This window comes from Herpailurus yagouaroundi, unplaced genomic scaffold (assembly GCF_014898765.1).
Source record: "Herpailurus yagouaroundi ecotype Mexico unplaced genomic scaffold, PumYag 189, whole genome shotgun sequence".
Taxonomy (NCBI): Eukaryota; Metazoa; Chordata; class Mammalia; order Carnivora; family Felidae; genus Herpailurus; species Herpailurus yagouaroundi.
Window position 1 is genome coordinate 17,219,980 of NW_024412420.1, and position 22,363 is coordinate 17,242,342.

The 22,363-nt window shown below is 48.0% G+C and overlaps 2 protein-coding genes and 1 pseudogene across 7 annotated transcripts in view; 1 reads left to right on the forward strand and 2 right to left on the reverse strand.

Moving 5' to 3' along the window:
• CFAP97D1 (CFAP97 domain containing 1) lies at positions 1-20,829 on the forward strand. Of its 2 annotated transcripts, none has more exons than XM_040497714.1 (6): positions 1-178; positions 921-991; positions 1,261-1,379; positions 2,241-2,364; positions 3,104-3,164; positions 20,801-20,829. In XM_040497714.1, exons 1-5 carry the CDS (start codon positions 55-57, stop codon positions 3,158-3,160), a joined length of 495 nt encoding a protein of 164 aa, XP_040353648.1. In that variant the 5' UTR covers positions 1-54; the 3' UTR covers positions 3,161-3,164; positions 20,801-20,829. The 2 variants fall into 2 exon arrangements, with proteins under 2 accessions (XP_040353648.1, XP_040353647.1); XM_040497713.1 differs by lacking the exon at positions 20,801-20,829 and adding an exon at positions 3,657-4,102 and having other exon boundaries at positions 3,104-3,160.
• LOC121045187 (60S ribosomal protein L32-like) lies at positions 7,624-9,288 on the reverse strand (annotated as a pseudogene).
• Positions 11,736-22,363, reverse strand: part of MPP3 (MAGUK p55 scaffold protein 3) — a 26,287-nt gene continuing 15,659 nt past the window's right edge. For 3 of the 5 annotated variants that reach the window (XM_040497711.1, XM_040497710.1, XM_040497708.1), the window contains 9 exons: positions 22,101-22,165; positions 20,762-20,782; positions 20,219-20,260; positions 19,735-19,899; positions 19,538-19,618; positions 17,075-17,168; positions 16,761-16,869; positions 15,195-15,317; positions 11,736-12,200 (listed from right to left, as the gene is read on the reverse strand). In XM_040497711.1, the coding sequence (XP_040353645.1) occupies positions 12,024-12,200; positions 15,195-15,317; positions 16,761-16,869; positions 17,075-17,168; positions 19,538-19,618; positions 19,735-19,899; positions 20,219-20,260; positions 20,762-20,782; positions 22,101-22,165 (877 nt within the window). In that variant the 3' untranslated portion in view covers positions 11,736-12,023. The other 2 variants (XR_005797583.1, XM_040497712.1) reach the window with 2 other exon arrangements.

Here is a 22,363-nt window from a genome sequence, read left to right on the forward strand (position 1 = left end):
ACCTCACAGAGGAGACTGAGTGCCTCATTTCTGAAGTGAGACTAGGAAGAGAAGATGAACAATTGCCTGGATTATCTCGCCTACCCTGTAATCGTCTCTAATCACAGGCAGAGCACGACCTTCAGGAAGAAACTGGACTTTGGCCACTACATATTTCACAAGAATAGGATACAAATAGGTATGTGGGCCATTGGGGCAGGACACTGTGATTAGGGGTTCTGGAAGGGTCCACCTTAGAGAGATTGACGGTAAACCAGACCAGGACAGGGCTTTGCAGTGATGTGGCCGTATCTGCTAGGTTGGGTCAAGAGAACAGCGTCAGTGGCAAAATTTATCTTCCACCCGGAGTCCAGTGGACGGAAATGCTCATTTAAACTCGTTAAAGCCAAAGAAAACTAGAGAGGCTCCCAACAGGCTAGTCCTATTGTGGAGGATGAGAGAGATTTTTTTTTTTAATTTTTTTAATGTTTATTTATTTTTGAGACCGAGAGAGAGCATGAGCAGGGGAGGAGCAGAGAGAGAGGGAGATACAGAATCCGAAGCGGGCTCCAGACTCTGAGCTGTCAGCACAGAACCTGATGTGGGGCTTGAACTCCCGAACCGTGAGATCAGGACCTGAGCTGAAGTCAGACACTTAACCAATTGAGCCACCCAGGCACCCCGGGAGAGGCTCTTTCACTGGGTGCAAAGAACATTGATCCTTACGTTTTACTTGTTCCCGCCCTCACGTTCTTTCACGTCTGCTAAAAAACTCATCAAAGATGTCAGCTTGGGACAGTTAAACTTCCTGAACTAGAGTAATGTCGGAATTCAAAATCGTAATGTGTATTAGTCGGACGGTCATTTAGAATGAGTGGGTTTTCCGAGGTGGCTGAGGGGACTCCTGTGTCGTAACGTGGCTCTCTTTTATCCTTCTCTAGTGAAGCCTACTGTCGATACCAAACCTCCGGTGGCACACACGCATCACATTTTAAAACTGAGCAAACTACAGGTATTTGTTCTTGCCATTTGCAGATGTACTTGACTGATCTTTATCTATGTCCTGAAGGGGTCCAGCTTCCCAGAGCCTCATAAATACCCACCTAACCCAGAGATTTGTCACTCCTCCCCTCCCCTTGCACACCAGCCATTTCCTGTGCTCTGCTCCCCGTCTCCATGGTGGCCCCCAATTTGCCCCTCCCCCACCATCCCAGAGGACGGTGATCCTGAGCCGTTGGGTGTTGGACGATGTCACCATGCTGGGGTGTGGTTTCTTACCAGGGTGAACAAAAGCGAATCGACAAAATCGAATATGAAAACAAGCAACTGTGTCAGAAAATCGCAAACGCCCATCGCGGCCCTGCCAGGGTGGATTGTTGGAACGAATATTTTTCCAAGAGGTAGTGTTCTTTCTCCCCTTTTCATTTTTGGAAAGTCAGAATTGACTTGCCCCTCGTTGAATTTTAGTGCGAGTTTCCCCTGAGCAGGAGGAGGACTCGAAGGAAGGTATCTTGACGGGTAAGCCGGAGAGACCAGATTAAGGAGAATAGAAACTACTCAAAAGGGGGACCTTCCTCTAGCATTAAAGACTCCTAACTTTTGTTGCATCTAAGAGACTTTTTGGAGTCCTATTCAGAGTTTGTCACGGGAAAATACCGCATAGTTTTGTCAAATGGTGACCAGAGGTGGGACTCTGAAGCACAGCGTTCTTAAGGATCGGTTCCTCAAATATTTCCTGAGCAACTACTATGTGCTAAGTGCTATGAATAGAGATGAAATATATATATATATATATATATAAATGATGAAATATATATAGATGAAATATATATATATATATTTCCTTGTATATCTGAAATAGTTGAAAGCTGAAAAGAAGCAAAGCAGAACTTGTCCCTGGCCCTTTGTGATGTATCCATAGTCAAGCCCCTTCCCCCATGACATAAACCAGACATTCTCAGTCCTGGTTTCACATAACCATTCCTGGGGTGCTGCTACCAAATGCCAATGTCCAAGCTGCACCCCAGACCAAAAAAGTAGAATCTTCTAGCGGACATCAGGGTTGAAAAACCACTGATACAAACCTACCAATGCTGTGCGCGTTCGCCAGAGTGTAGTCGATTTCAACAGGTATATGGGGCCTCAGGGATCAGCAGGACAGTGTGTTCCCTGAGCTTAGGCAGCCTGGGTTTATGACATCACGACTTCATCCGAGAGGGGTATTTTATTCTTCAACCATCTCAGGATTTTGTGTTTTTCAGCTTGAACAGAGAAACAAGAAACCGGGAGCTAGTGAGAATCACCGTGGAAAACCAGGGCATTCTGAAGAGGCTTGGCGATCGAAAACCGCACTATGACCGCAGATCATCCGAGATAGATTGGCAGGCACGTGGATACTCCGCCCTATTCCCTCGCACACACAGAGTTCGTCTGTGTTCAGAGTAGAGTCGGTCTCAGAAGAGACCCCTGAGTGGCTGAGGGAGCGATCATGAGAAATGCAACAATCGGTAAAAGGGAAGCTACCCAGAGCAAACAAAGCTAACGACAGGAGCAAGCCACCCTCCTTGGTAACAAAGCTGCTATGCGTCAGTTTCAGAAAAAAATACCTCGTAGCGTCCTCCTTCAGGCTTTAATTCATTGAGGAAAGCCAAACGTACAATCAGAGAGGAGGAAGGGTATACCATTCAGTGTGCAGTTGATTTCCTTCATTTAGGAATGACCCTTCAAGAAGGAAAAAAAGAAAAAAGGCATCTGCGGTGTTTTTAAAAAACCCCCACTCCCTGGCTTTGGTCTGTAAGCCTTTTCTAAGCCAGCCTTAGGAGTTAGACTTTCAAGTTAAAAAAAAATTTTTTTTAAACGTTTATTTATTATTGAGAGACACACAGAGAGCAGGAGCATGGGAGGGGCAGAGAGAGGAGGAGACACAGAATCGGAAGCAGGCCCCAGACTCCGAGCTGTCAGCACAGAGCCCGACGCGGGGCTCGAAATCACAAATCCTGAGATCATGACCTGAGCCGAAGTTGGACGCTTAACCCACTGAGCCACCCAGGCGCCCCTAGACCTTCCACTTTAGCACCAGCCCCCTGGCACTGACATAATTCTCTCTGATTTTTTTTCTTTCAAGAATTCAAGGCGCTATATCAGAAATACAACAAAATATCTTCTCTCCCGAGATGAATAGGTATGTCTTCCCATGGCTGCTTCTTACTGTGAAATAACAGTGATCACAGTTGATATCAAAGCCCTAAGAACTGTGTAGATGAAGAACAAGGGGCCCAGTTAAAGGGATGGATTTTGCTCTTCTGTTAGTATAAGGGAACTTAGGGCTGTGTCTTCTCTCCCTATGAGTAGGAAATGACTGGCTTTTGTCATCAGCTTTTGAGTCTTCATGTGAGTCTTAAGGGGAAGTGATTTGTTCCAATAAAACATAAACAGGAGGTCTCGTGGCTTTACTGTTGTGCCAAAAGTTGAATTATATGTCTCTGTCACTGTTCAAAAGTACTGTTGTGTTGGCATTTTGTATTATTTAACTTTATTAGTAATGGCCAAGTTTGGGATTTTTTTTTTTTTTTTATCCCTGGGGAGAAGGATAAATGGACACGCAGGCTTTCCAAGGAATAGGTCTGTGTAGTTAATGTGTCTCTATTTCTCTCCCTCTCTTTTCCCCTGAATACAAGGTTACTCACAGTGGAAAAGATACAAGAGAAAGCCCTAGGATTTCTTAGCTACTTAGACTCTCAAAACACTCCTAAGTGGCTGAATGCTCAATCCTAGGATGCTACAATAAAGCTTGGAACATAAAATGAGTAAGTTACATTTAAGGTACCTGAAGGCTTTAAGTCCCATCCCAAAATGGAGACAGTGGGGCAGGCAGAAGGAAGGATACAACCATTTTTATTTGGGGCTATGAAAAGAAGTGTCTATGAGAGAGAAAGCAAGAGAAGCATACGCCATCACCACCATCGTAGAGGGGAGGAAGGCGGGGTAAGATGACCCAGCCACAAACACAGCTCTGTCAAAATGGAAAACAGAAGCACGTGATAAGATTAAGGTCCTGACAACACAGAGAACAAATGCCATTTCTCTGTGAATACACAGAATTGGAAAAGAATGCTTCATTGAAGTTTCCGTGTACTCTGTTCATTTATAAGGGGGCGGCCACAGTGAAAATGTCAAACGTATCTCAAAACATATGGCAAGACAACATTCCCTGACTGCTGTGACTGGTCATGCTGGGGTTGAGCCTGACTTTGTTTAAACTTTTTATTTTGAAAGAGAGTAGATCTTAAGTGTTGTCATCACAAATAAATAAACTGTTTGTTTTAAAATAGATTCACAGACGGGGCGCCTGGGTGGCTCAGTCGGTTAAGCGGCCGACTTCAGCTCAGGTCACGATCTCGCGGTCCGTGAGTTCGAGCCCGGCATCGGGCTCTGGGCTGATGGCTCAGAGCCTGGAGCCTGCTTCCGATTCTGTGTCTCCCTCTCTCTCTGCCCCTCCCCCATTCATGCTCTGTCTCTCTCTGTCTCAAAAAATAAATTAAACGTTAAAAAAAATTTAAAATAGATTCACAGGAAGTTGCAAATAAAGCATGGGGTGGGAGTGGGGTACTCCCGCACCCTTCACCCAGCCTTCTCCATAAGTTAGCATCCTTTTTTTTTTTTTTTTTTTTTAGCATCTTGCATAACTGACAAGATGTAGTTTCTAGCTTTTTGGACTATTACGAATAAAGCAGCTATGAATATTTGTTCCATGGGTCTGCATGAAAATCAGTTTAACTTCCTTGGGATAAGTACCCAAGAATACAATTGCTGGGTTGTATGGTAAGTCTATTTTAAAAGGAACTCGGGGCGCCTGGGTGGCTCAGTCGGTTAAGCGTCCGACTTCGGCTCAAGTCATGATCTCACGGTCCGTGAGTTCCAGCCCTGCGTCGGGCTCTGTGCTTCAGCTCAAAGCCTGGAGCCTGCTTCGGATTCTGTGTCTCCCTCTCTCTCCCCTCCCCTGCTCGCCCTCTCTCTGTCTCCCAAAAAACATTTTTTAAAGAAACTACAAAACTATTTCCAGAGTGGCTATACCATTTACCTTTCCACCAGCAATGGATGAGTGCTGCAGTTTCTCTATGTCCTCATCAGCGTTGGATATTATTCTTCATTTTAGCCATTCTGATATGTGTGCAGTCACATCTCATGTGGTCTTCTCATCTGCATTTCTGTAGTGATTAGTGACGTTGAACGTCTTTCACATGTTTGTCATCTGTATATCCTCTTGCATAAAATGCCTGTGAATATCTTTTGCCCATTTTCTAACTGGGCCGTTCATTTTTTTAATATTGCATTTTGAGAGTCCTTTATATATTCTAGACCAAATCCTTCGTTGGATCTGTGATCTGCAAAATATTTTCTCCCAGTCTGTCATTTGTCTTTTTGTCCTCTTAACAGGGTCTCTCATAGAGCGAAGTATTTTATTTTAATTTTTTTATTGTTTATTAGTTATTTTTGAGAGAGAGACAGAGAGAGAGAGAGAGAGAGAATGAGCAGGGGAGGGGCAGAGAGACAAGGAGACACAGAATCTGAAGCAGGCTCCAGGCTCTGAGCTGTCAGCACAGAGCCCGATGCAGGGCTTGAACCCATGAACCCCGAGATCTTGACCCGAGCTGAAGACGAATGCTTAACTGACTGAGCCACCCAGGCGCCCCAAGAGCAAAGTATTTTAATGTTGATGGCATCCAATTTATCAATGATGCAAGTGTTCTGTGTTTTGACTATATCGATGTCAATATCCTGGTTGTGATATTGTGCCGTAGTAATGTGCTACCCCTGGGGAAAATGGGTAAAGGGCAGACAGCATCTCTCTGTTATTTCTCACACCCACGTAAAATCTACAATTATCTCAAAATAAAAAGTTTAAAGAATAAATCCATATACCCAAATATAAATTAATTGGGTCCAGTTTATCTCAGTTTGAGGAATTACCTCAATCTAGATTCTTCTAAACATCCAGGTTAGAAACCCGGGGTCATCCTTTACTTTGTACCTCTTTCTCCCTCCCCCGACTACATATTTTATTATTTTTTTAATGTTTATTTTATTTTTGAGACAGAGAGAGCGTGCGCATGAGTGGGTGAGGGGCAGAGAGAGAGACACACACAGAATCCAAAGCAGGCTCCAGGCTCTGAGCCGTCAGCACGGAGCCTGATGTGAGGCTCGAACCCACGAACTGTGAGATCATGACCTGAGCCAAAGTCAGAGGTTCAACGGACTGAGCCACCAGGCGCCCCTAACTAGGTATTTTAAATCGAGCACTCCTATCGCTTTGTCTGTGTGTGTGCTGTTAGTTTCCCTTCATCTGAGAATGTCACTTCCCTTTCATTCCTTAAGGATAATTTCATCACATATAGAATTCAAGATTGACAGTTCTTTGCTTTCAGCACTTTATAAATGTTGTGTGACTTCTTTCTGCCTCCATAGTTTCCTTTATAGGCAATACTAAAATAGAACTTGAATTGGTATTCCTTCCTGGTTGTTTCCCCCTGTTTTTCATACTTTAGCTAAGTGTTCAGCTTTCAGAAGATTAATTATGATCTGTCTAGTGGATTTCTTTGGTCTCAACCTACTTGGAGTATATCAGCTTCTTTTTTTATTTTTTTTATTTTTTTTATTTTTTTAATTTTTTTAATTTTTTGGGACAGAGAGAGACAGAGCATGAATGGGGGAGGGGCAGAGAGAGAGGGAGACACAGAATCGGAAACAGGCTCCAGGCTCTGAGCCATCAGCCCAGAGCCTGACGCGGGGCTCGAACTCACGGGCCGCGAGATCGTGACCTGGCTGAAGTCGGACGCTTAACCGACTGCGCCACCCAGGCGCCCCAAGAGTATATCAGCTTCTTGAACCCACAGGTTTCTAACTTTCACTTTGGGGAGTTTTCAGCCATTATTTCTTTGAATACCTTTCAGCCCCACATTTCTCCTCTCCTAGGATTCTGATGACACAAATGTTAGCTCTTTTGTTATTGTCCCATGGGTCCCTTATCCTTTTTCTTTGTTGTTGGGATTGAGTAAATTTCATTGATCTGTCCTTAAAGACCCTGATCTGATCTTTTGTCATTTCCATGCTACTACTGAGTTCATCCAAGTTTTAACTTTCATAGTAATTTCTCATTTCTATCATTTCCATGTGGTTCTTTCTCATAACTTCTATTTCTTTGCTCAGATTTTCCAATTCAAGAGAATTTGCAGTTGATTGTTGCAGCATTTTTATTATAACTGCTTTAAAATCCTTGTCAGATAAATCCTAACATCTGAATCATATCAGTATTGGTATCAGTTGATTGCCTTTTATTTACATTGTTGTTTTCCTGGTTTGGGGTATGATGAGTGATTTTCTGTTGTATCCTGGACATTTAGGTCATTACGTTAGGGATCTTTTAATTCTATTTACATCTTCTATTTTAGCAGGTGGGAGTCCTGTTTAGGTGTAGTATATTGGTTCTTTTATGGGTTTTACTTCCAACAACTGTTGTTTCCTTCTTTTCTTTTTCTTTCTTTTCTTTCTTTTTCTTTTCTTTCTTTTTTTCTTTCTTTTTCTTTTTTCTTCCTTCCCTTTCCTTCCTTTCTTTCCTTTTTTTCCTTCCTTCCTTCCTTCCTTCCTTCCTTCCTTCCTTCCTGTTTTTCTGACTTTTCTTTCCAGTTTTATGTTTTATTAACACGAATATGACATGTACATAAGCTGTCTATTCATTTTCTTCTCTGAGCAGCCTCACATTGGGGTTGGTGACTCCGATGGCCAGCTGGGCTCCTCTTTCCACAAGGACTTTGTGGTTCTTGGAGGAGATGCTGTAAACGATCTCTGCACAGTAAGGTTTGCTGCTCTTCAGCGGTACTTCCAGCTCCTTGGCATTGTAGACTAGGAACTTCCAGAAGCCACTGGGCAGCATGGACTTGGTTTTCTTGTCACTCCCATAACCAATGTTGGGCATCAAGATCTGGCCCTTGAATCTTCTGTGCACCCTATTGTCAGCGCCTCTGGGTTTCCACCATTTGCACTTAACTTTGACATATCAGTCTGACTGGTGCCAGATGAGCTTCTGGGTCCTCTTTTTCACGATCTTGGGCTTCCCCAGGGGTTTGAGGGCAGCCAGGATGCCGAGTAAGAGCTGGCTGCCACCTCCACAGGCAGCGCCGAGGAAGAGACGGCAGTTCGGTTTGTTTTTTGAGCCCTTGCAATACTATTCTGGTCTGCGTTGTTCTTTTGGTACAGCTGGGGTTCCTGCTCAATCCCTGCCGGTGTCTTCTGTGGTGTCAGAAGGTGCTTCCCTGGGTCGCATGGTATTGCTGGGCCTTCTGCAGAGGGACAGGCAGGGAGACACAGGGCTTTGCAGCTGCTGTGAGCAATTCGGGCCACCTGCTGGCACGCTGGTCTGAAACTAGGGCTGGGGTTCCCCGTGAGTCTCTACTGGGCTCCCCCTTTCTTGTCCTTTGGCTGAGAAAGCAAGCTTTCCACTTTTTTTTCCTTCCTCCTCTTTCTGTTGGTGGCTCTGGGTTGCAGGCCCCTTCAGTGCTTAGTCCAGGGTATATGGGAAAGGAAAAGAAAACCCAGGGAGATCCACCACTTTGTTGTTCCTCGACTCTCAAGCGCCCAAGCCAGCCCACCATCTTCTTTCTAGCTTTCAAGGTTTCTAGCTATCATGGTTTTTAAGCTTTCAAGGTTTTTAGTCGTACTTAGAGAAGAGAAGGAAAAACTGATTCTGCACCATCTGGTTCTAAAACCACAAGCCTGCCTTTCAAAGGAAGCAGTGGTTGGAGACTGTGTTCAAAGGGCAGGAAAAAATAAAATACATAAAGAAATTGACCCACATCAACTCCCCCAGTTGGTTTCTTGGTTCTGAACTGTATGACTCAAAATTGGGCCTTGTGCTTGGTCTGGGCTGTTGTCATTAAATAAGTCATCAAGGGCTATCATTTTGGTATGCATGATTCCGGGGACTGGTGGCACAAATGGTGTGACGCTGGGTAAGTGGATGTAAAACTGTGATGGGCTACGTGTCTTTATGTGCGTATTCAAGCACACAATGGTTTTAAAAGCACAATTGGCTAAGGTTCATCATAGCTGAGCACTGCCTGAAGGACGGATGGTTGTAACTTTCTTAAACCCCTCTCCTGCAGAGAGTGGAGGGGGGTGGCAGGCATGGTTACAAATTACTGGATCAGGGATGGCAAACAGGATTAACTCATTTGCTAATTCTGCTGAATTGATGCCGGATACTTTGTCCTGGAAGATCCAAAAGCAGGGCTTAGATTCAGGGTCATGTTCCATGAGTTCTGTGTGCCCTGGATATAGGAATGGGCGGTGGCAGCACATACGCCTCACCCGTTTAACATCCCCGATCTAGAAAAGTCCTCCAGAGCTCACATTCTTCCTATAGACACAGGCAGGGCTTACCTGAGTTTGAAGGCCCAAGGGTGGAAAAAAAAAAAAAAAAGCGATCTATCTTGAAGAGTATGTAATAAAGAGATTTCTTGGCGTGGGGGCCCAGAGCGATGGGCTTTTGCAAAGATTTTGCCCAGTGGTTCAGCACGTAAATAGTTCTAGTTGGAATGAGACTTGGCCTGATATTTACACAAGTCCTACCAACATCTATTTGTAAACAAGTGCGTGTTTTGTCTTGTTTTGTTTTTTAGCAAGACTTTTCTGCTTTTTACAAAGAGTAGAAACACTTTCCAAATGACCTCTGACTCTGGGGCCCTACCTGTTCTACTCACAGACTCAGTAGCAGACAAACAGCTGTAGACACAGCTCATCTCAGGGGCCAGGAGGTGATTCGGACGGGAAATAAAGCAGGAATCACATTTCCACGCCTTGCTTCATCATATACAGGAAGAGAATTATTACCATTTTATCTGACAGTTGTGTAAAAATACTAAGAAGCCAAAAACGCCTGTTGTGTAAATGAAATACAAAAAAAAAAAAAAAAAAAAAAGAAAGAAAGAAAAGAAAGGAAAAAAGAAAAAGAAAAGAGGCTTTAGGTGCTCAACCACTGTTCGTATACTGGAGGAAAAACCACCAGAGGGGACTTGGCTAAGAGTTGGTTATTGTCTCTCAAGGGTCCTTTTGACCTCTGCGTTTTCTGCCTCGGTGCTGACTTTAGATCCTGGCTCTCCTGTGTAACGACACAACTTTGTACGTGTCATTCACACGTCAAGGGCCAGCTGCCTCCCTGCCCTGCTGCCTTGTGGAAGAGGTCAATACTCATTTCACCTGTGAGGAATCTAGCGCCTGGTCAGTGCAGAGAAGTCTGCGTCCTTTTGCTTTTTTCGAATGTGATCCTGGCAGGTGGACCTACCAGGTTAGTGAGCTACAAAGTTGCAAAGGTGTCTTTGTAGGAGAAGGCAAAAATGGAAATTTCGACATGGGCAGCAAATCTCACGAGGGATAGAACTTGCAATGGGTAAGCAGCCTCCTCACAATCTTAACCGTTACACCACCGCCCCTGCATTTTGTTGTAAATTCTAGCTGGAAACACAGCCCTCACATATAAGTCAATTCTTTAATGGGTAGCCTCAATTATGGGACCACAAAAGGACGAGGCAGCAGAAGATACGGATTAATGACCATCTCTGGTAGGGAGACTTGAGTTCAAATCCTATGGCTCTGCCATTTCTTTAGAACTATGTGAGCTTGGACACGTTGCTGAAACTTTCTAGGCCTGTTTTCCTCATTCGGATAATGGGGTGATAGGCCCACGTCATAGGCTTGGTGTATTTGTCAAAGTAATGTATATAGCGGCCTTAGCATAGCTCCTGGCACAAAATCAAGACTTATACACACTGGCTATTAACAAGAAATCAAATTCTCTGAGCAGCTAAGATATATCACAAATCCTGTGACGTTGAGCACTTTTGCTCAAGGACAACCCATTAGGCCCGCACTGAATCTTTATACTTTGATTTTGACAGTCAGGACCGATCTGTCTTTGACAGGGGATATCATTTGGTTTCCCACGACCTAGCATGGCAAAAGCCTCTATAATCTGAAGGTGGGGGCAGGGGAGAAGCAGGGCAATTGTCAGGGACAAGAAGGACAAGTGATGGAACAGAACAGAGCAAAGCCAGGGCTCCATTCTAGGAATCTTGAGGGTATTTAGAAAAGGTACAAGCAGCCTTGTATTCCTCCCGAGTCCCTGAAAACACCACTGTGTCGTCCAATACCCCAGTGATTCATGACAACGGTGAAGTGTGCCTTAGGCTTCAGATAAAGTGTGTGCTCGATATTTAAGAAGGCAGAGAGCCAAGTTTTCCACTGCCAAGCAAACACTATCAGGGAGGTCAAAATCAACACGTTAGTGCTTGATGACAGGGGAGTCTCAGTTGCATGGAACATCTCGGTGGGCAAAACAACTCAATTCCCAACAAAGCTGAATAAATGAAGCGTCACTCTGTTTATAAAGCTTAAACATCTCTGGGGCACCTGGGTGGCTCAGCTGGTTAAGCAGCCGATGTCGGCTCAGGTCACGATCTCACGGTTGGTGGGTTCGAGCCCCGCGTCAGGCTCTGTGCTGATGGCTCGGAGCCTGGAGCCTGCTTTGGATTCTGTGTCTCCCTCTCTCTCTGCTCCTCCCCCACTCATGCTCTGTCTCTGTCTCTCAAAAACAAATAAACGTTAAGAAGAAAAAAAAATTGTTGAAAGCTTAAACATCTCTGCAAATCGGCACTGCATAAATTCACCCCCGCCTCCCCCAAAAGACAGTGGCCACTTCACTTTGGTGCAAAGAATCAGGGTCAACTTGCCCGTGACACTTTTAATGAATGAAATGTGTTCTTTTGTGATATGCCCCCTCTCAATTCGTGTTTTCCGCTCCGAAGGGGCGCAGTGAAAAACAGCAGACAAAATCCAGTAACAAACAAGACCTCACGCACGTACTCTTCTCGACAATGGAGTTTATGGAAAATTCTGCTCCTCTCCACACTTGAGGTTGCATGATGGTTGGCCCGGGGGAGGCCGGACTAGGTGGTGTTCCAGGTCCCCTCCGACCCGGCCGTTCTAGGATACAGTTACCTGACCCAACTAACAGGTACCCAGTGAGTGTCCTTGGTCAGCTTCTCTAGGAGCGCTCTGAGCTGGCTGTGTGCGCTCTGGAGGTCCTCCTTCACCAACACAGAGTCCACCAGGTGCCCGTAGTGCTGGTCTATGAAGGCGGCGGAAGCGGCCATCTCCCGCTGCTGTTCATCCTGCAAGGAAGAGAGGCGGTTACGGAGCAACTGGGTGGTTCTCGCTCAAAATGAGACACCTCCAGTCTTCTTCTCGGGCAGTGTTCCAGCCTCTCATTTTCCAGTGATGAGCGGGCGACTGTGGCCCGTGAGTAACCGACGGCGCGCACAAGAACAGGGTGTAGTGGTGACAACCCATCACGGCCCCAGAAATGTCGCCAGGCGGTAGACCTCATCATCGTTCGTCCTCTCGAAATACCCACTACGCATCTGTTCACCTCCAGCCATGGCATGTGCTCTGGGGGGGAGGCCGATTCTCTACCCGTGCGTACATCTATGTCAGTATCACACTTCCTGTTGGAAGAGATTTCCAAAGAAGCGGTACTGTTGTGCTGCACGTCAACTTGGTTGCATAGTTAACAGCAAAGCACTACAAACACTATTAACTAGAAGCAAAGCAAGCATTTCCGGAATCGACGAAGGGGAGAAAGGAGAATGAGTAACTCTAACGCCTTCTCAAAACTCCTAACTTCGGCACCTAGAACTGAATTCTTCTTGTCATTTCCTCAGACGCAGAGCCAAACACTAGCACAGCAGCTAGAGTTTTTTACGCAAGGGCTGGGATAATCCCAACCAAATGCCCCATTTCCTTTCATCCTGACACGTAAAGGTAAGGGACAGGGAGCCAGTGACCCCTCCTTTGCTCAGCCTGCTCAGGGTTTGCTTCTTCATTCAAAAACACTTGGAATAAGCAGAAGCTCAAGCGGGTAGCTGACTGACAATGAGCTTGATTTGGGGGGGGAAAGGCCAGCGGCAGATCCTACTTTAAGTAACACTGCAAAATGAAAACGGGCCTCTGGCACTCACCCACCTCCCCTTCTATCTCTTTGCAGTCTTTTTTTTTTTTTTTTTTTTGAGTTTTATTTATTTTGAGAGAGAGAGAGAGAGAGAGAGAGAGAGAGAGAGACAGCATGAGCAGGGGAGGAGCAGAGAGAAGGGAAGAGAGAATCCCAAGCCTGACGCGGGGCTCAAACTCACGACCTGTGAGATCATGACCTGAGCCTAAATCAGGAGTCAGACACTTAAACCTGACCGAGCCCCCTAGGCACCCCCACCGCTCTCCAGTCTTGGGCTTACAGAGACTCGGTGCTTTTACAGAGCAGGGCGAGCTGTCCTCCCCCAAAGAGACCCACATTCCAAAATTCTCTCTCCTCTTCTCTCTGTTGCCAATCAGCCCCAGACTCCTATTTTGGTTTAGAAGATATGTTCTAAAGGTCTAGGAAACAGGTTGGCATGCTACCACAAAAACGATAGAGACACGAGAAGGCTGAGGCCCCTTCTTCTCCTTACTTCTTTCTCCCAAGAGGGGAAAAAGTAGATGACACTGGGAGAATCTTTCCTTTTTTTTTAATTAAAAAAAAAATTTTTTTTTAAGTTTGTTTATTTTTGAGAGAGAGACAGAGCACGAGCAGGGGAGGGGCAGAGAGAGGGGGAGACACAGAATCCAAAGCAGCTCCAGGCTCTGAGCTGTCAGCACAGAGCCTGACGTGGGGCTCAAACTCATGAACCATGAGTTCATGACATGAGCCAAAGTCAGATGCTTAACTGACTGAGCCACCCAGGCACCACTTTAATTAAAAAAAAAAAAAAATTAATGTTAATTTATTTCTGAGAGAGAGAGAGAGAGGCAGAGAGAAAGGGAGACACAGAATCCAAAGCAGGCTCCAGGCTCTGAGCTGACAGCACAGAGCCCGATGCGGAGTCTGAACTCACGAACTGCGAGATCATGAACTGAGCCGAAGTTGGACGCTTAACTGAGTCACCCAGGCACCCCCTTTTTTAAAAAAATTTTTAAAGTTTATTTATTTATTTTGAGAGAGAGAGTGAGCAGGGGAGGGGCAGAGAGAAGTCCAAGCAGCTTCCACACGGTTAGTGCCTAAATCAGGAGTTGGACGCTTAACCGACTGAGCCACCCAGGTGTCCCCAGGAAAAGCTTTCTAAATAAATACTCTCTCCCACAGGGCTCCTCCCCTACTCAAAAGCACTCTTCAGTAAGCCAGTGCTGTCCCTGGATCTTCAACCCCACCTCCCCATCCACCCCACATACACACCTGTGCACCTGTACCCCGCTTCTGGAGTTTCCCCACCTCCAGGCACCCTCATTGTTCATCTTGGAAGCATTTAGCTCTTTAAGAAATCATAGAAGGAACATTTTTGCCACTAAGTACCTCAATCCTCCTAATATTTGCATCTTGAAGGAACTCAAGTAAATCTCTCATGGAGTAAAATGGATGACATTTGTTTTACAGCCATAAATCCCCTGAACCCTTTTCCTGGCCTGTAAAGGTGGAACTCAACCACCCGTGGCTTTAGCAAGAAAGTCACAGGGGCACCTGGTGACTCAGTTGGTGAAGCGTTTGACTTCACCTCAGGTCATGATCTCAGAGTTTGTAGGTTTGAGCCCTGTGTCGGGCTCTGTGCTGACAGCTCAGAGCCTGGAGCCTGCTTCAGATTCTGTGTCTCCCTCTCTCTCTGTCCCTTCCCCACTCACACTCTGTCTCTGTTTCTCAAAAATGAATAAACATGAAAAAAAAAATTTTTTTTTAAAGACCGTCACAGTCCTGAACAGCAGACAGGACGGATTCCTGCCGTGCTGTCGCTTGCCCCATGTTGGATTCACTTGCTGGATCCAAGTCGGTATTTTAATTAAAAACTACTTGGGATTGGCTTGGGAATTTAACAGATTCGTGTGTTCAAGTTCTTGACAGATGTCCTTGATTTTCTGGGAGGGTGCTTATGTGAAAGAGGGAAGCGTGGGGAGCCCAGGCAAAGTCACTGCTGTCTGAACTGGGAGGAACTTTCAAATGCCCCGTTTTGTGCCTTCTGGTGACGTGACCATCTAAGTCTGGCCAACAGGCAAATGGAAAGACGGTCCTGTCCAGAAGGTACAAGCACCCTTATGCAGCTGGAACAGGGCCTTTTTAGGCCTTCAGAAATGATCAACTTTAAACTTACAAGTGGGGCTGCTGTGTCCTCACAAGCTGGGGATGTAGGTGGTGTCTTCCTTTTTTCCTGTATTGCAGGCTTTACAAATATAACATAGGGCTTGAACTCTGAGGTCCTCAGTTGTTGCAGTGCCTGTGAAAGAAAGTTCAAGAATAGTATGCGTTTCGGAAATACGTTACTGTGAAAACGCTTTTTGAAGGCTCAGTAATGGTGTGCTTCATCACATAACCTCGGTGGCAAACGTCCCGAGCACACGGTCCTATGACACTGGACTTCAGCTGGGCAGACCAGCTGCTCCTTTTCCCGTCCTCCACTTTGACACTGGACTTGGCTGGGCCCCAAAGGCCCACTTGCTGAGAACGAACGTTCCAAAGCTCCAAGAGTTGCCATTTCTTTAAGCCCTGACCCCACAAGCTCTGATTAACCTTCTTATGCCCTTCTCCACCTGCCCAGTCCTGACAGAAGAGGCAGCAAGATTCAACGTGCTTCTATTTAGTCAACTGTCGTCAATTTGGACTAATCCAAAATATGTGTTATCACACAGGCCTCCTTATGATATTCAAAGAAGAAAAGGTTTGCTAAGCAAATGAGGAGACGAAGAAATCATTTGAAACAAACCCTAAAGACTTTAGAAGATGTTCAATATGCAAATCATCCTGTTCATTAGCACATATGACCTATAACATTAGGGCGTCAATTTGGAAATACTGCTAAATGTACAATCTGTACCCCGGCCCCCAAAATCAATAAAATCACTTTTCAAAGAAAATGCTGAAATCTAGACTTTTAATTTCGATTACCAAACCCCAGTAAGTCCAAATGAGAGAGGGTTTTCCTCCCTAGACATAATGTGCTTGCTGGAATCTGTTTCAAGCCAACTGCTGTAAAATAAAGCCGTACAGCTTATAGCGTAAGCTGTGTCTATAGAGGAAGAAAAATCCCCAGATTGGGTTCATAGCTTAGAAGTTTTTCTCAAAGACAAGGTTAAAAAAGATGGTTAGGTCCCGGTCAAACACACAGCATGCAGCGTGTGCAGAACTGGAAATGTTTTTGAAGCACTTCACGGGGTCAGGTCTCCCTCTCTTTTCCCTTTCAAACTGCTCTCCTGATCGCCTCCTTCGGTGATTCCCTAAGTCACTGTTTCACTTGTCTGGGGAGGCGGGGGTGGGGGGGAAGGAGGCACTAGGGATGCGGGAGGGGGGCGCTGTCCTGATACCGAGAGCCGAGCCCCAGCCTCCACCTGCGCATGGACATCTAATTCCCGGTCACGTCACAGGTGACCACTCCGTGCCGCCATCGACTCCATGATTTACTCCATGCAGAGGCTACTGTCCAAGGCCTGCAGGCCTGCAGAGGGTCCACGAGCGCCCTGCAATTAATGCGGCTTCGTGTATAGATGGGCACAGTCGGGGGTACAACAAGGCTTCCGTTAGATTCTCAGAGGGAGACTGAAGGACATGCGGTACTCTGAACTAGAAAACCCTAAAACTGAAGTTCAAATGTTCTGTAAAATACACAGTCCCCTCGTTTACATATTCCGTCAACAGAAAATGCCCAACTGGCCCAGAAACTCACGTCCGGCTCCACGTCCACCAAACACATTTTGTTTCTGGCCATCACGGCCTGAATGGCGTCCAGGCTGGTTCCATAGAGATTTTCCTTATATTCACCATGCTCCAGGAACCTAAAACACCACCAACGGGGATCAGGCCTTTAGTTCCCAAGCTTGTCTGAGTGAGTGTGGAAAGACGGGCAGACTTTGCACCACAAATTCTCTCCCGCTTCCCACATCTCTTCCGAGAGCCCTCCCACGAGGTCAAGTGGACCACTGGACATGCGCAAAGAGCCCCAGCCGCACCGAGGCCAGCCGGGCCGGCAAGTCCACGTACTTGTTATGATGTAAGTCGGCCTCGAATGCTTGCTTAGAGACGAAGTGATATTCCACACCCTCCTTCTCGTGGCTCTTTCGGGGCCTGGTGGTATCTTTTAAAGAAAGGAAAAGGCAAACTGGGCAAAGAAATGTCACCTCACAGTGAGCGAGAATAGCGGCAAGCCCGTGGCTGCTTTCCTCTCCGGAACCCATTGCTGCTTTGCGGATAAACGATTTGTCTGTGTCTCTGTGGGGCAGGCACAACCTGTGATGTAGGAAAAGGAGGCCTCCCACTTTGCAGGTGAGGTCACTGAGGTGCAGGCTGTGGCTTTTATTTATTTATTTATTTATTTAATGTTTATTGATTTTTGAGAGAGAGAGAGAGAGAGAGAGAGAGAGAGAGAGAGCATAAGCAGGGGAGAGGCAGAGAGAGAGGGAGACACAGAATCCAAAGCAGGCTCCAGGCTCTGAGCTGTCAGCCCAGAGCCCGACGCGGGGCTCGAACCCACGAACTGCGAGATCGTGACCTGAGCTGAAGTCTGACACTCAACCAACTCAGCCACCCAGGCGCCCCAAGGCCATGGCTTTTAATGAATCACAGAAGGGATCCCTAATCCTAACCTTTGATGTCCAAATTGTTTTTCTTTTTGAGAGCAATGGGGCCCCAAATAGAGATGACGCTGCTGTATGCTTTTAATTCCTTATTCGGCTATTTCTCATTTTGCAAGAAAAGGCATGAAGACAGTCCCGTTATGGACTAGATGTGCCTCAGCAAAGCTGGCTCTCACGCTAATAATTTAAAAACACACAGAGTTTCCCCACTGATTTCTCTAGCAGACTTGAGATGCACACTCGGGGGAAAATCCAGTCCTTCACAGAACAAGAGTACACGTGAAGTAACACACCGTTTTCCGGAGCATTCCAAAAGAAAAGATGGGATCTTGAGGGACGTTTTCATGCCCTTGAGAACTACCCGGGGATGCTCTGTGCTCCATATGTGGCATCTCTGTCCAACCTCTGGCAGAGCTGCGGGGTCACTTTTCTGACCATGCCATTCACTTGCTTAAATGCTTTTTATTCACCGCCCATTACACTCTAAAGACCTTAGATGAGCCTCTCCTCCCACATCACCCACACTAACTTCCCCAGTCCCTAACGCTGCTACCCTGGGTCACACCTCCATCCCCGTGGATGCACAAAGGGAACTATTCCTTTCTTCTCTGCCTGGAAAACTCCTATTTATGCTTCAAAACCCAGGCTAAGAGTCACTGCCTCTCTAAAGTGGGAAGAATCGGGAAGCCCTCCTCGACTCTCCTAGTTCCTAAAAGCACGGGGGAAAGTCACCTACCTGTGGTGTGCCTGGAAGCAGGTAGGCCAGACCATCCATACACCCCTGCTCCGGGGGCTGGATCTGGGGGTCTCCAAAGGACCAGAAGCAGTAGGCCGCAGGTGAGAGGCCTTTTGTGTGGCCTCATTAAGGACACGACTGGGCAGGCTGCCTGGTTTGAAACTTGGCTCCACTACTTACCAACTGTGTGACGCTGGGCAAGTTACTTAACCTTTCTGAGCCCCAGTGTCTTCCTCTGCAGGACAGGGTGGTGGTAATCCTTCTCCTCAAGGGTACTGGGAGGGCTGTCCAAGCTACCACACATAAAAGCTCTTGCTACAGGTCCTAGACTCTTCATTCCCCTCTTCCTCATCACATCCGGAACCAGGACCTCCTGCCTACTGGCTCGCAGCATCCACAGCCGCTTCTAGACTCAGGAACCGGCAGGGGCGTTAGCACCTAGGAGGACGCCCAGCCCCTCCGAGGGGCTGGAATCCAGCTACAAGGGCTCTCTGGCTTCTCTGCTCTCTTACCCAAGCAGAGGGCAGCGGCCATCGGGGTCGGAGTCATTGTGAAGAGGAAGCTGGAATGCCCCCTGAGGTTTCCACTTTGCCTGCAATGTGCTCTAGACTCACCTCCCACCCCAGGAAGGAACTGGGCAAGTGGACTGGACTGAGAGTGGGCAGAAGTGGCCTTCTGCCTCAAAGGGTCCTAGTGGACCACTGAGAGTGGGTTTCTTATCATGTCTAGGTCTCATGAGCTGCATATAGCAGGCAGTGTGTCCATCGGTCCCTCAGACCCAAAGTAAGGATTAGGATGGATATGGGGAGTCAAGCCCCCATGAAATATCCATGCTGGGGCGCCTGGGTGGCGCAGTCGGTTAAGCGTCCGACTTCAGCCAGGTCACGATCTCGCGGTCCGTGAGTTCGAGCCCCGCGTCGGGCTCTGGGCTGATGGCTCAGAGCCTGGAGCCTGTTTCCGATTCTGTGTCTCCCTCTCTCTCTGACCCTCCCCCGTTCATGCTCTGTCTCTCCCTGTCCCAAAAATAAAATAAACGTTGAAAAAAAAAAAAAAAAATATCCATGCACGTGCGCGTGCGCGCACACACGCACCGCACCCCGCCCCCCCACCGCCATGTGGGCCCTCTTCTCTTACGTGGAACAGCAACACCAAAGTGCTGTGGGTTCTCTGCCACCACCTTCTGCTTCAGCTCGTGCAGTCGGGCTCCCAGAGATCCTGGGAAACAAAGGGAAGGTGACCAGGGTCCCTGCTGAGCAACCTCCCCATCCTTCCGGGAGGAAACCAGGGAGGAAATCCTGCATTTGTCCCCGGAAATGCAGGACATCACCTACCAATCAGAACCACCAGGCGGGGCCGCTCACCAGGCTGGTGCTGGTACCTGGTCACCTCCTCATAGGTCAGCAGCTCTGGAGACTCGGCTACTGCGGACACCTTTCCCTCCTGGGGGCTTCCCAGTCTCTCCCTTCGGCCCAGCCGGAAGCTTCTCCGAAGACCAGCTTTGGGGGAAGGGCACGGGGAACCGCGGCATTAGTCCCAGGATCTCCCGGTAAAGACTTTCTCCCCCTGGCCGGACCTTGGAAGGGGGGCTGAGTCCCACCGGCCTGCATCCCTTCCCTCCCAGGGCTCTGCTCCCAGTGTCTGCACCCCAAAGCCCGGGCAGGTCAGCCCCTCTTCTGGCTGACAAGAAACTGAAGGGAAATGTGAGCCCCCCAGGCTCAGCTGTTCCTCAAGGATTCCTGGGGATGAGATCACCCTGCCTGGTTTGGGAGCCCACGGCCAGCTGTGCACGGGCAGGGCAGCGTCCCCACTACTTACCCACATAGTGCCCTTTGAGGTACCCCTCACAGTCAGACGTCTCTGGGAACCAAACAGAGAAAGGGCGGCCAGTGAGCCATGCTGGACACATCCTCTGACCCAAAGGTTCCCGGCCCCTGGGGGCCAGGCGGAACCCACTGGGATGGTGTCTCAGGAGGGTCAGGAAGAGACGCCATATCCTGGCCCCCCAGGAAAACAAGTTCTTCTATTTCACTCAATGCTCCATGCTGAGGCCCCAAACAGCCTTTCCAGGCCCTGGCAGGGGTTTCTGGGCCAGCAAGCCCCTCTGGGCTAGGATCAGTATGCATCATCAGGAGGGGACATTCACTCGCCCTGTCCACCCCCTGCAGTCTCCTGCCTCCCACCAGCACCGGCAGCCCAGCCCAGCCGGCGGGGGCCCGTGTGCTAGGCGGGCAGGGAGGAGCTCTGTCCCCAGCAGCTCTTCACACCTCAGGGCACAGGGAGAAGGCAACAAGCCCTTCCAGACATTTCTACAAAAAAAGGAGTCTCATCCGGGTGCACAGGGGATAGATACCAGCCTACCTTTGTCACAAGGCTGATCATCTGCGGTTTGCACAAAAGACAGATGGAAGAGCGTTAGCGGAGGGGAACCAGGAGGCCCTGAGGCTGACAGGCAGCCGTGGCCTCGTGTGCGGAAGGAGCCCTCCATCTGTCCCCTCTTTCTTTCCTCCGACAAACCTGTGATCCGAGCTGCGGTGCACTATTAAACTGAGACTAGCTCTAATTAGTCTTCCTGTGTGTGTCTCATTAGCGGCCCCAAGCAAGCCAGCTCATCACCGGCGTTAGCAGCCTCAAGGCCAATTTACTCAGCAGTCCTTCTGACTTGAGAGCAAGTCTGGACGAGTGGCCGTGGGCGGTGGCCCGGAGCCAGCAGAGCGGCTCACTCCAGGATGCCTGCCGGCAGCGGGCTGGAACCTGCTCTCTCTTTTCCGGGGCTTGAGACCTGCCTGGGCAAAGGCAGGTGCCAGAGGATGGAGTGGCACCGAGCAGGGCTGCGGGCCAGCTGTCCCCCGGTCACCTGACACCCCTTTGGCCCCCTTGCTTGGTTCCGAGCCCCCCTGAATCCGAAAGGCCATACCACGGGGAAGCTTCCTCTCTATACGCGGCTCTAACCTGGACACTCTGGCCACGGGCCCTCTGAAAACCTGACACCAGCCCCCATGCCATTCTCCCATGTTGGAAAAGAGGATGTCCTGACTCCCCTACCTCACACTGTGATGACTAAAAGGCAAGGTGAGTATGTTTTCGAGAAGGCAGGTGCTACACAGAGTAAGCTGCCAGATAAAAATATAGGACACTCAGTTAAACCTGAACTTCAGATAAACAACAATTTCTTAGCATAAGTATATCCCAAATATTGCATGGGTTACACTTATATTAAAAACTCATTCATTGTTTATCTGAAATTCAAATTTAACTAGTCATCCTTTATTTTTACTTGCCAAATTTGGGTCACCCACAGCCTTCTCCACTCCTCCACCATCAGTGGCTCTTGAATTGTCAGGGTCGGAGAGCCCCTTGGGACTCTAATGAAGGCCGTGGACACTCTCCCAGACAACACAAACACACAAACACAGACACACACAATTTGCACACAATTTTGGGAGAGATGTTTAACATGTCCCCCAGTATCATCCATGGGCCCCAAATATAGTAGCTTCTCTCCAGGGACTAGCCCCCCTGACCTACCCCATTGCCCCTCCGCATCCCTCTCCCCATCCCCTCCTTCCTCTGGAGGCCTGTGAGCTCAGACAAGACCCATCGTGCCCTCTCCAGTCCAGTGCTTGCTTCTTCGGGGCACAAACCCCCTGAGTCCCAACCCCGGCCCCTCCCTGAAGTGCTTCCCTGCCCATCTACTCACAGGGGGGCTTCCTGAGGCTCTGTGGGCTCGGCAGGGTGCCTGTGGCTCTCCGGTAGCTTAGTCGCCTATGAGAACACAAGGAGATGGGCAGGCCCATGAGCTGGGCCACAAAACCAGTCAGAGGGACTGTAAAACTTCTGTAAAACTCAGGGAAACTAAGGCCTGGATTGCACAGGTAGGAACAGCCTGGCACTCCAAGGGCCTCCCACCTTCACAGTCAGTTTCCGTAAAGAGAGACACTTTCACGGGAGCTCAGTGGTTCA